The 12,579-nt window shown below is 48.2% G+C and overlaps 1 protein-coding gene across 1 annotated transcript; it reads left to right on the top strand.

Annotated features, from left to right (window-relative positions):
• Nucleotides 1-1,337: 1,337 nt before the first annotated feature.
• Nucleotides 1,338-11,881, top strand: LOC135809890 (dynein axonemal heavy chain 5-like; the record flags this gene model as incomplete). Its single annotated transcript, XM_065323337.1, is given in 10 exon segments — nucleotides 1,338-1,678; nucleotides 2,708-2,842; nucleotides 4,286-4,379; nucleotides 5,127-5,245; nucleotides 6,002-6,187; nucleotides 6,990-7,154; nucleotides 8,629-8,805; nucleotides 9,229-9,342; nucleotides 11,101-11,208; nucleotides 11,656-11,881. Coding segments are annotated over 10 exon segments (1,474 nt in total), but the record flags the coding sequence as incomplete, so codon positions are not given.
• Nucleotides 11,882-12,579: the final 698 nt, after the last annotated feature.

Raw genomic sequence — 12,579 nt, 5'->3', positions numbered from 1 at the left:
CGATACGAATCTGTACATGAGCATGCGTGTAGATCTACTATGCAGTCATGTAGAACGTCGTATAATGCCATTTTTAGCCTCGTAATGCTTTATAATGCTCGTAATGCTCCGGGTGGTGTATAATGCTCGATATAATGCCGGCATTATCCGCCAGCACCTATCCTCGCCTTGTAACATGCTGTCAAAATCGAAAACATGATTGTTATATTAGTACTGTACTGAATTATTTGTAGTGACAGTAGCGTCGTAGCTACATATACATTAGGGGTGAAACGGTTCGGGTAAGGAACCGGTTTTGGAACCGTCAGCTGAAAAGAATCGGGTACCCGTTCCGTCAAATTTCGAACCGAAACTCGAAAAATCTCGTTCTCGTACAAATACATGTACACGCCAAGTCTACTCAAGATTTTAAAATGTCTTACCTTACGATCATCGCCCTTCCAAAGGGTTCTCCTATCGATCCTGGTCACTACGAGCGTACCTTCTTCGCACATGGACTCTCCGATGTCTCGTTCTTGCTCGTAAAAATGTTTTCTAACTTGAAAATAATTGTCACGGACACATTTGGTCGGTCTGGAGAAAAGAGTGCATGGAACCGATACCCGAACCGTGGGAAACTATGCTGGCATTCGGGTACCCGAACATGAAAAATATGGAACCGTTTCACCCCTAATATACATGTACCTCGCCCGTAACCATGGTAACAGTATTTTGTAGACGACGCGTCCATTACCATGACTACGGATAGGACTGTATAATTCGATTGAAGTCCATCTGTCAACCATGAAGTCCATCTGTCAACAATATTTTAAAGATCAACGATCTGAGTGTCACTATCGACATGTCATCGCACGCAGAGCTGAGTGCTAGTCCGAGTAGTCGGACACAGTGACAGAGCTAGAGTGCCAACTGCCAGCAAGCATGGTACCGCGCATAGACTTCAAACAAGAGTCGGGCGAGACTCGAGTCATGACATGAGTCAAGGCTGCCAGTGTCCATGGTGACTGGTGTCAACCACTGGACCAGGGGCAGGGTCATCGCAACTCATTCAACCACATACTGTGACATAGACAAAATCCAGCACGCCAGTAGATCTACACAGTAGACCATGGTAGACTACAGTCATGATGTAGATCTACGACGCTCGTCGACCAGGTCGACAGTCGCGAAGCTCCGAAGGCTGTTCTCATGCCGTCATGGTCGACTAGAGCCTAGTACTAGTAGTAGTAGTACTAGTAGTAGAGATGGTACAACTACCATGACCATGATGACCACACTCTGCACCGGTGCGGCTAACAGTATTCAGTACAGCGATCTCGTGCCAACAAACCCATTGCCGATGATTGGGTGATTGGCACTGCTTTTCTGCCTGAACTTCGCTGAAGATTCCGGCGAAGAGACCTCATTATCATTTGTACCTTGCGAAAGAGATTATTTGATAGGGCGACGATTGCAGTTGGCAAGATGTGATAGACAAGACGCGAGTGAAGAAATCTAATCGTCGAGCTGCTCGTCGTCAGACTAGACCATGTCCGATCCGAAAGCGGGTGGTGCTGGCGGAATCCGCCCCACCACCCGCAAGCATGCCCGTCGTAGTGGTGCAGATGGCGGCATGATCAAGCAGCGCAAGAGCCATGTGTTCGTTGGCGGGGCAGCCGATGCACAGAAGCAGGCACAGGTGAGAAAGAGAGAAGGTGAAAAAGCTACAGAGCCAGAGCGGCAGCATAACACCGTGATGATGTGCCGCTGGTAAATCAGCAGGTTACTTCAAATAATAATTATCCGATAATACTTCAAATAATAATTATCCGATAATTTGAGAGAATTGAAAAGGTAGAAGTATGAGGAAGAAAGGGACTGTGAACATGAGAACTCGAACCACCTTTTTACTTCAAATGCTATTAGTACTTTTACACGGCACAACCACGCATACGCACCCTAATCTGAGATTCCAAGTAATGATATTTTGTTTCCTTGCGATGTTGTTGGTGTTAGGCACAGTGACAGCCTTGCAGTCTTAGGCAAGTTTCCAAACCCTACCAGTCGAGTATGAATAGGGCTTGAAAGTGCTACGTCACAGCATAGCAACAATTTCAAAAATTCAAAAATTGGACCCACTTGGATCCAGTTTTTGTATGGATCCAAGCACATTTAAAGCCGTCTTACTCACAGCAAGGTGATGTAACCAGTGAAACTGACTGATTTGGCTAGTGGGCCATGGGGGCGGGGTTACAACTGGTGGCGAAGTAAAAGTCACCCCTGCATACGACATGAGTGGGTTGCTATGCACCCACATACTGAATAGCAAAGCCACACCTTAGTGGATCCAAAATAGAAATCTGATGTCAACTTACTACTCCCTGGCCGTTTTTGACGTCATCACTTTCAAGCCCTATAGTCGGGAACACTTCAAGCCACAGCTTGCCTACTGTTCATGTGATTTGCCATATACGTGCAGTGCTGCTCAATGAAATCCAGTTGTGTCACTCGAGGTTGCGTCCTGCACCATTTCGCAGCCCAGTGTCTGCAGATCTCGGGCTGCGGAACGCCCGGCGCGTACTTGAGTGATACGACTGGATTTCAGTGAGCAGCACCGTACTTGGGAGTAATCTTCCATGATATTGCATGACTAGAATTGGACTCCGGATGTAATCCATCGCGTTGCAATCGTCTCCACTGGGCTTGTTACTGCTGCTTCCTTGAACAGGCTAGAGCGCGGGAGGCGAAAGAGGCACAGAGAGCGCGCATGGACGGCAGGCACACGTTTATCCTGGAAACCGTAGCCAGTCGGCTGCAGATCGAACAGTCGCAAGTCGAAGACTACATACTTGACGGCCAGCGAGTAAGAATCCGAGAGAGAGAGAGAGAGAGAGAGAGAGAGAGAGAGAGAGGGGGGGGGGGAGGGGGAGGGAGGGAGGGAGGGGAGGGAGGGAGAGAGGGGAGGGGGGGGGGGAGGGGGAGGGAGAGAGAAAGAGAGTGATTGATCTGGAAAGTGTAATCTGGATATTGTCTTCAAGCTTTTGTCTCTCTCTCTCTAAGTGCCTGATGGTACCGCTGCTCACATTACTCTCCATCTCCATGTCGGGTGACGCACTGGGGGGGGGGGGGGGGGGTCAACAAACGCACGTGAAGAAATACGGCAGAGTTTCCCTCCCTCCTTATTTTGCGGAATGGTTCTGACTCGGGTTAAAGAGCACTTTTCAATAGAGCACGTTTCAAGCAGTGGAGCACTCTACATAAGTTCATTCATAAGAGTAATTGAGTATTATTTTTGGTTACTTTCCTGTGCAGTTTTGTTAGCTTTGTAGTATTGTGTCATGGTGGTGGTGCATTCCATTCTTGACTATGGCAGTGCCTTTTGTGTTCGCTGTTTGAACCTCCAACACAACCCTGCCAAATGAGCTATAGTCAGGGAATTCGGAAAGCATTTTCAGGTGGCATGGTCAGCCACCTGAAGTACAGTTTACTCCTGGGTGCTGTGAAAATGTTCGAAACTTCGATTGTAAATCAGTGCCATGTATTGATTCACGGGGTACCGGGAAAAAATAGTTGTACGGTCAATACCGTAGTGACAGTAGCGTGTCCGACGCCCCTGTGTGTGGAAGGATGGAATTGAAGCAGGAGAGAGGAAAGGTAACGAATAGGTGTAGCCACACAAGGTGGAAGCAGGAGAGAGAGCGAAGGCAACTTATAAGTGTAGCCACACAAGGTGTTTATGGCACTGGGTCAGATCGACATCAGCCAGCTTACCATGACAGCACCCTTTCCTGATGGTCCCGGCAGGTGAAATCAACCATGGCCCAGAGCTAGTCGGGAATGTGGAGTGGTGTACCTCCAATCAACCATGGCCCAGAGCTAGTCGGGAGTGTGGAGTGGCGTACCTCCAATCAACCATGACCCAGAGCTAGTCGGGAGTGTGGAGTGGCGTACCTCCAATCAACCATGGCCCAGAGCTAGTCGGGAGTGTGGAGTGGCGTACCTCCAATGAACCTTGGCCCAGAGCTAGTCGGGAGTGTGGAGTGGCGTACCTTCAATCAACCATGGTGCAGAGCTAGTCGGGAGTGTGGAGTGGCGTACCTCCAATGAACCTTGACCCAGAGCTAGTCGGGAGTGTGGAGTGGCGTACCTCCATTGATATTGTTTGCATATCACCTAAATTAAATGAACATACTCCGGATACGTGGAGGAGAACATAAATTTACAACTTTTAGGTCTTTGCTTTCATGTTTGTGCTACCAGTTTTGACTGCCTCTCTCCTTGTATGCCTGTGTATATATTACACCAGCAACTGGACAAGTTTGAAGAGTTCTTCAACGCCAGTGGCCTGCGAAGACTGCTGTTTTACTGTTCCAAATGTCCAGCGGAGGACGGAGAAGCTGGTAAGTGTAGCGTCGGTTGTGTGCACATATTGTGTGTGTATGTGTGTGTGTGTATGTGTGTGTATGTGTGTATGTGTGTGTGTGTGTGTGTGTCTCTCTCTCTCTCTCTCTCTCTCTCTCTCTGCTGCCCCTCCGGGGCCCACGTGACCCTAGTGGTAGTGGCTCTACAGGACAGGACAGGTGTGTGTGTGTGTATGTTCGCGCGGCCCGCGCGCTGAGTATGGCGTTCCCCGCCCGGTGGACAGCACGTCTCCTGGTCTGCCCCGTATGGGGCCACATAACCAGTCATGGCAGTGGAAGAAGGAAGGAGAAGGTGTGTGTGTGTGTGTGGATTCACTGGCCTCTTAATAGCTGTGTGGTGTAGACCAGGCTAAAGATTGGCGGTCAATTCTTCAACATTGCAAGCTGTTGAATGGTGCAATCCCAAGCACAAGTTGCTATGGCTTCTGCCGTAGCATCGCTATCATCGCCACCGGCGACGGGCGTCAAAAGGTCAAACAGTGTAGATGTGCACATGATATTACACAGCAGAATGAGATGCTATGTACGGATCCTTTGATAACTGGCAGACAGCAAAGCATTGGACCAACAGTCATCGTACTCTCAATCTACAGGCTAACACATCTGAATTTATGCTGCTGCAGCTGGGTATCAAACTGTGGGCGATAATAGTAGCCACGACCGCCTATCGGGTCATTGCTCATTGTCTCTCCGCGTATCTCTGTGTCAATGTGAATTGTTCCGAAGGCAAGAAAGTCATCAAACAGCTCTTTGTGACGGACGGTACGGTAGAGGCATTTAGCGGCACATGTGTGATGTGTATTCGCACGACGACCAAAGCTCTCACCACAGCTAACATCGGAGCGGTAAGGAATGCACTTTACTTTCTACTCTTTGTGTTTCCCTGCTTTCTTTTGCCTATTCATTCTCAACAGCCCATATTCGGAGTGCAACCAACCAGTCACTCTGACTTCTGTGTAAGAGGTCTCTGGCCTGGGGTTACGGAGGTATTGAGCACCGTCTGAGCAGTGGAAATCGCAGGCATTGAGCACTGGTTGAGCAGTGGAAGTCCAGGCATTCTGCACTGGTTGAGCAGTGGAAATCACGGGTATTGAGCACTGGTTGAGCAGTGGAAATCACGGGCATTGAGCACTGGTTGAGCACTGAACAACCAAGTATTGAGCACTGTGTGAGCACTGAACAACCAAGTATTGAGCACTGTGTGAGCACTGAACAACCAAGTATTGAGCACTGTGTGAGCACTGAACAACCAAGTATTGAGCACTGTGTAAGTACAGAGAAACCTGTCTAAGACGACCGCTCAAGGGACCTTCAAGATGTGATCTCTGCTACCAGGTGGTTTCCTTATCCAGGGTCAATTTGCTGGAAATAGCATCCTTTGGTCCTGGTTCCAGTGGTCTTTTGGGACAGGTGGTCGCCTTATCGGAGTGGTCGTGTTGACAGGTTTTACTGTAGTGGCAATCCAAGTTTTGAGCACAAGTTGTTCCGTACGGAGTCACATCAAAAGCACAAGTTAGGAGTTCACGCAGCACATAAATGTATTATAATGATGTAATTATGACGATGTAACTAGCATCTTTCATGCGTGTGTTGATGCACAGGAGATTAACTTTGCCACTCTAGAGACGGGTGACTCCGGCACGATGTTGACGGCCATGGAGGCGATGCTATCCGATATTTTCATCCCCGCGCTAAAGGACCAGTCTAGCTGGGGACAGCTGCAAAGCGGTGGGCAGGAGCACGTTGGCTTCATGTCTAAGCTGGACGCTTTCGTCAGTACTCTGCAGGTAATAGGGAAATGTGTGTGTGTGTGTGTGTGTGTGTGTGTGTGTGTGTGTGTGTGTATGCATGTGTGCTTGCGTGCGTGTGTGTGTGTGTGTGTGTGTGTGTGTGTGTGTGTGTGTGTGTGTGTGTGTGTGTGTGTGTGTGTGTGTGTGTGTGTGCGAGCGCTAGTCACATCACTTCTGGCAGGTGCCCTTACCCATTGCTAGCCATTATTATTGATATCAGTGTATTATGAATTGTATTGCAAAACACGGATGGCGTTCAGGTCAGGTTGTGGCTCCCATGCTTTACCTTGCGGATAGTCTCTGATCTACTCTCAGTGAACCGTAATAATGTATTCTGTGATAGTATAGATCATGGTACGAACACACTGCCATACTCAATCTTGTTCGTGATGAATTTTCGGAATGCCCATCTGCAATCAGGGGGTTCTAGCCAGGTCATAATAGCCGGGGTGGGGGGCATGGGAAACACATTTACCCCGAAACCCATTTTCCATGTTCCAAAATTGTCTTGCCATATGCAAAATGCCACGTACGGGGCGAACACCTGACTTCACCCCAGACAAATGTGCCTTTATGAACCCTCTAGTAGTGACTATCGACTGCATCTTCTTAATATGGCCTGAAAAAAGACAAAAATCGGAAATTAGTAGGGGGGGGGGCACTTTTTCACAGGGTGGCACACACACAGAGTAGGGGGCGCTGCCCCCCCCCCCCCTTCCACCCCCTTTGGCTAGAACCCTGAGCAATATAGAGCAACTTACAGTGCTTTCCGCCTGCATCTTGTGTATGGTCATCTCAGGGAGCGGAGAAGAGTTTGAAAGACACCGTCAAGCTATCCGAGTGCAAAGATGTGGATCTGTCGATGTTCACATCACCGATGGATTTCCTGACAGCCGCTAACAATCCCGAGATCATTGAACCGCTGGAAAAGTGCATGGCGAAATGGTGCAAGGAGATTGAGCAGGTAAAGAACTCAAGTGGACGCCACGCCAAGCATGTTTAACCCTTTATTAACGGCCTGCAGACTTTCGACCATATATGGTCGAAAGTCTGTAGGCCAGTAATATCTTCGTAACTCCATCATATCTTGTGCGAATTCAACAATCGAAAGGTCTATTTGGTAGCAGAAACTCCAAGCTATCCAATGCAACAATCGCCGAAGAGTTACGATGTCGGACGCCAGAGATATCGCGCGCCGTATTCTCATCTCGGCAAATTCAAATTTTTGATCGATCACTTCGCCATTTTTGGGGAAAATCCCTTTTCGTGTGCTCTTTGAGCGACTAAGCACATGATAATGACGTAGTCGGCTGAAGTTTGAATCGTCTCAAACAAATTTGAGCGTTCTGCGATGAAGGAGAGTGGAATGGCGTTGATGGGACGAATTTGCTTGCATATCAGGCTTGGAGACGACTTTGCTAATGGAGCTTGGTACCCTGGCGTTGCTCTCGCCAAGAGCTTTCCAACGAGCCCTAGATTGTGAAAATCAAGTGAAGGAGACCAAAGTTATGACCTGGTGAAGTTGGAAATTGTGCTGAAATTCGTAATTCTGGTGCATGCTGTGCAAATAATCCGGTAATAAAGGGTTAAGTTACAGTGCAGGGGACGAGTGTGTTCGTGACCATCCTTGCTGAATGGCTGTTGCCTCGAAATGGGAGGCCGCCGTTCTCCACTTTGCTCATGTCATTGTCAACTCAGATCCTGTAGGTGCTCTTAGCCTGCTGGTGTATTGCAACTGGTTATTCGGTTGAACACAACGAACAGGGCCCACGCAAGTATCAAGCTGGGTTTGGGAGCAGCGGTGTTGGCCGTGTGAAGAGGTTTGATCACATGACCCATCCACGACTTATTTTAGTGTGCAAGTGACAGGTCACATGATGTGTACTGGGCAAATACAGGTCACATGATGTGTGTCGGACAAATGCAGGTCACATGATGTGTGTCGGGCAAATACAGGTCACATGATGTGTGTCGGGCAAATACAGGTCACATGATGTGCACTGGGCAAGGACAGGTCACATGATGTGTGTCGGGCAAAGACAGATCACATGATGTGTACTGGGCAAGGACAGGTCACATGATGTGTACTGGGCAAAGACAGGTCACATGATGTGCAATGGGCAAAGACAGGTCAGATGTGATAAGTAGGCGCAGGCATTGTGAACCACCTTGTCACCAGCGATTAATCTGTGTATGGTTTTGGGCTGTGTTCGGGTAGGGTTTAGATCAGCAACATCTGACTGAGGTACAGCAGCTCAGCCAGTTTTGATTTCATTGTAATACTCCATGATGAAGGTCCAGGGGCGAAAATTTGGAGGGTAATTTGATTGCTATTGCTGCACAGTGCTTGGTTGTGAAGGTGAAAGATCATCAAAAACAAAAAATCATCAAATCATCAAAAACATCTGACTTACACTTCATATCTCTCCTGTTCGCAGGTACTGACAGAGAGCGAGCAGATGCGAAAGGAAGCGGACAATGTCGGGCCCAGCGTGGAGCTCGACCACTGGAAGCAGCGCACTGCCAAGTTCAACTCACTGCTCGACTGTATCAACAGTCCGTCATGCCGAGCCGTCATCGGTATCCTGACTGCCACCAAGTCTAAACTCATCAAGGTCTGCTGGAATTTATCACAAGCTGATCTTTGTCATAGGCATTATGTAACCATGGTAGCGGTCTAACGCAAGTAGCTGGAACAGTTTACTGTGATCTGTCTACCAGAAAACCGTCATGCCATCAAGTGTCTAATTGCACACCATCTGCGTGTACACCATATACCAATCATGCACCCTGCTTGCTGAATACTGCACAGCATGTCCACACATGAACACATCTTGCTGCCAAGCGTTGTTGGAAACCAAACTGAGAACCAGATCTAGGGGCTGAAGCCAGTGGCTTTGAAAAACAATTTCCAATTTGCTGTTGCTGCTGTGACGGCATTAATATTTGTCACTTATGCCAGTATGATGTTGGGACATGTAAGCCTGCACCATTCTGAAGGTTCTCCAGCAAAATCACTTGTGTCTTTACCTGTGCAGCAATGGCGGCAACTGGATGTGCGCATCACGGATGGCGCTAACGAAGCCAAGGACAACGTGAAGTTCCTTTACACGCTGGACAAGTATTGTGATCCGCTGTATAATGGAGATCCGGTAAGAACCACCAATGTATCTGATACACGTGTGTGTATGCATGCCTGCACACACACACACACCTTGAACCATGAACTTGCCCACTGAAGGCAATGATAGCGAAAGGACTAATTCGGCCTCAATCGACAGAAAGGTTCATGGCGCTTGAGGTCGCCGGGGCGGCCACAAGTCTTCCCTCATGCACAAAGGTATTCTGGCTCGGTAGAGACATCACGAGGCTGTGAACGACAGTAGATAACCTCCCTCCATTCCGAGCAGTTCTGGGCAGTGTCGAGCCATTCCTTCACACACACACGCACACACAAACAAACACACACACGGGCGCGCTCGCGAGCACGCACCATACCACAAACGTCCCGTAAACCGACTTATGTTTGAACTTACCTGTGAGCATCTCTTGCGGTGTGCGTGGGCGGAGATTCCTCAAGACTAGGGTGCCCATAGTCACATGATATTGACAGCTTGTAAGGTACATGTAATAGTAATTACCAACCACACAACAAGCCGACCTGTTTGGGAGCTATTACGCGTTGTATTATCAGGAGATAGGCAACAATGCCGCATACAATATGCAATATTCTGGTCCAATGCCGGAGCTAGTATTGCAAGCACCGATCTGCGTTAGTATGGCCAATGCCGACAATAACTGGGGCAACAATTGCCCGGCGAGAATTCAGACGTGTCAATACACGAGCATGCAGTAGGGATTCACTTGTGGGCGAATGTAGGCGCACTTGGCTCAATGCCGGCCTGACCCACGATCCCTACTGTTCTCCCTTACGGGATGGCTTAAAGGATGCACTTGTGAGCGAATATAAGCGCACTTGGCTCAATGCCGGCCTGACTCACGATCCTTGCTGTTCTCCCTTTCGGGATGGTTTCGAATGGAATGCTAGTGAGAGATGATGGGGTGGGTGGTGGTGATCAGAAACTCGCCGCGATTGTCAAACAATTTGACCGTCAGCGCAGCAAAGCAAAGAGCAAGAAACAACAGCATGGAGAATTAGAGTAATGCGCATGCTCCGCACAGTCCCGTGCGGAAGCGCGGGAATTCGGAGTGCATGCATGTTATGCATGTACAAGTGTTGCTTATGGCACGGATGTTGGTGTGTTGCTAACTCCACTTACCGTGCCATGCACGGAAACTTATATTTACGAATGTAACTGTAAACATGACTCGTCCTGTTCCTTGATGTCTAGTGCTGCTAGTGCAGACTGTATCAATTTACTCCTGAGTTGCAGGCTCTGTCATAGGCTGTATACTTCTTTGCGTTAAGGCTACATAGAGAACCTTTTCGATTGAAACATGCTGACTAGGACAAAATCAAAAGTTGCTCATCACCGTTCAACCATCGTCCGCTATCGTAGCTTGAGAGAGAGAGAGAGAGAGAAAGAGAGAGAGAGAGAGAGAGAGAGAGAGAGAAAGAGAGAGAGAGAGAGAGAGCGAGAGGGAGAGAGAGAGAGAGAGAGAGAGAGAGAGAGAGAGAGAGAGAGAGAGAGAGAGAGAGAGAGAGAGAGAGAGAGAGGGAGAGAGAGAGAGAGGGAGAGAGAGAGAGGGAGAGAGAGAGAGGAGAGAGAGGAAAGAGAGAGAGAGAGAGAGTTAGAAAGAGACGAGTGTAGTTTTTGTCTCCCTCGCCGTGATATAAGTACTTCTGAGACTATCAATGACCCAATGGTTGTCACGGTTACCAATATGAGCAATGTATGGTGAATGCTTCTACCTGTACCAACTCTAAATTTGGTTCTTTCAATGCTTAGGTGAACATGGTGGCGGCCATTCCTGGCTTGCTGAATGCCATTCGTATGGTCAACAGTTACTCTCGCTTCTACAACACACCCGAGAGGATCACAGCACTGTTTATCAAGGTTAGTATGGTAGCGAATCGGCAACACCTTCCATGGCATAGATTTTAGTGTGTGTACCGGGCAGAACCAATGACATCGCTACCCACCGTCATTGCATGTGTCACTGTACATTGCTGGACCCAATCGAGTGATGTCAGCATGACGTCATGATGACATAACCACCGCACCATCATTCCGTTAGTTTGCGTTCCTGGCGTCTGTTTTACATGATTGATTTCTTGCATATAGTTGTTTCCTTTCTTTTTGTTTTGTGTTCTAGTCCTTCATGACGGCACTTTGAATTGTATTTTTTTGCCTGTAAACAAGGTCTGGTATATCCTCTAGGCATTCCATGTTTCACTGTTCACCGCTGGTCAGCTGGTACCTGGTCCCTGTACCTCATCTGATGATGTCATAATGATGTCATCGTTGGCACTCATTGTTCTCTCATTGCTGTGTGGTGACTAGGTGACAAACCAGATGATCACAGCCTGCAAGAACTACCTGACCAACAATGGCTACGTGAAGGTGTGGGACCAAGAACACGACTCGCTTATTCAGAAGCTCACAGCTTGCATTGTGCTGAACCAAGAGTACCAGCGAAGTTTTCACCGTACGAAACAGCGCCTTGAGGAGCTGCCTGACGAGCGACCATTCGACTTCAGCGAAATGTCGATCTTCTCCAAATTTGACATATTCTGTCGGCGGTGAGTTAGGTCACAGTGGACGTAGCACTATTCTTTTTTTTGTATTTATTAGGAAATAGTATATTTTATATACATGAGAAGGATTTCCCAGAGGCTCTAGGTATGTCAATGGGATCTCCTACTGAGGTAAATTTCATGTGTTCTGGAAAGACTACAAGAGTACATCGAGAGAAACAAAAAGAGAAAAGTGTAAGACCTGAGTACAGAAATCGCCAGTCTTGTTGTGTCGCCTTGTTCAGCCGACACCGTGGCACAATGGGCCGGTCTAGACTGGGGTTGTCATGGGTGCCAGGGGCGTCGGATATGGCACGTTCTCTACGGTATTGACCGTGCCACTGTTTTGCCTTAGGTACCCCGTGAATCAATTATAAATTATAATTACACTGATTTGGGCCCTAAATTGCCAAATATTTTGCCCCAGCCACCCCTCCCCCACGGGTAGATTGTACTACCACGCTAAAATACCTTCCGACGCCCTTGCGTACAGAAAGTGGACACTGGTGAATAGGTGGTTGCACCTGTAGATCATTGGCTTCACAGAAATCTGGACCATGTAGTACGTGCTGGACAGGTCCCATTTCTTATAGATCGTAGACATGACGGAGAATTGTTTCAACGTGTACATTGCATGCATGTATATGTATGCGTGTATGTATGTGCGTGTGCATGTCTCCATGGATACATG

This window comes from Sycon ciliatum, chromosome 1, assembly GCF_964019385.1.
Source record: "Sycon ciliatum chromosome 1, ocSycCili1.1, whole genome shotgun sequence".
Lineage (NCBI taxonomy): Eukaryota > Metazoa > Porifera > Calcarea > Leucosolenida > Sycettidae > Sycon > Sycon ciliatum.
This window is presented reverse-complemented; position numbering and strand designations above follow the sequence as displayed.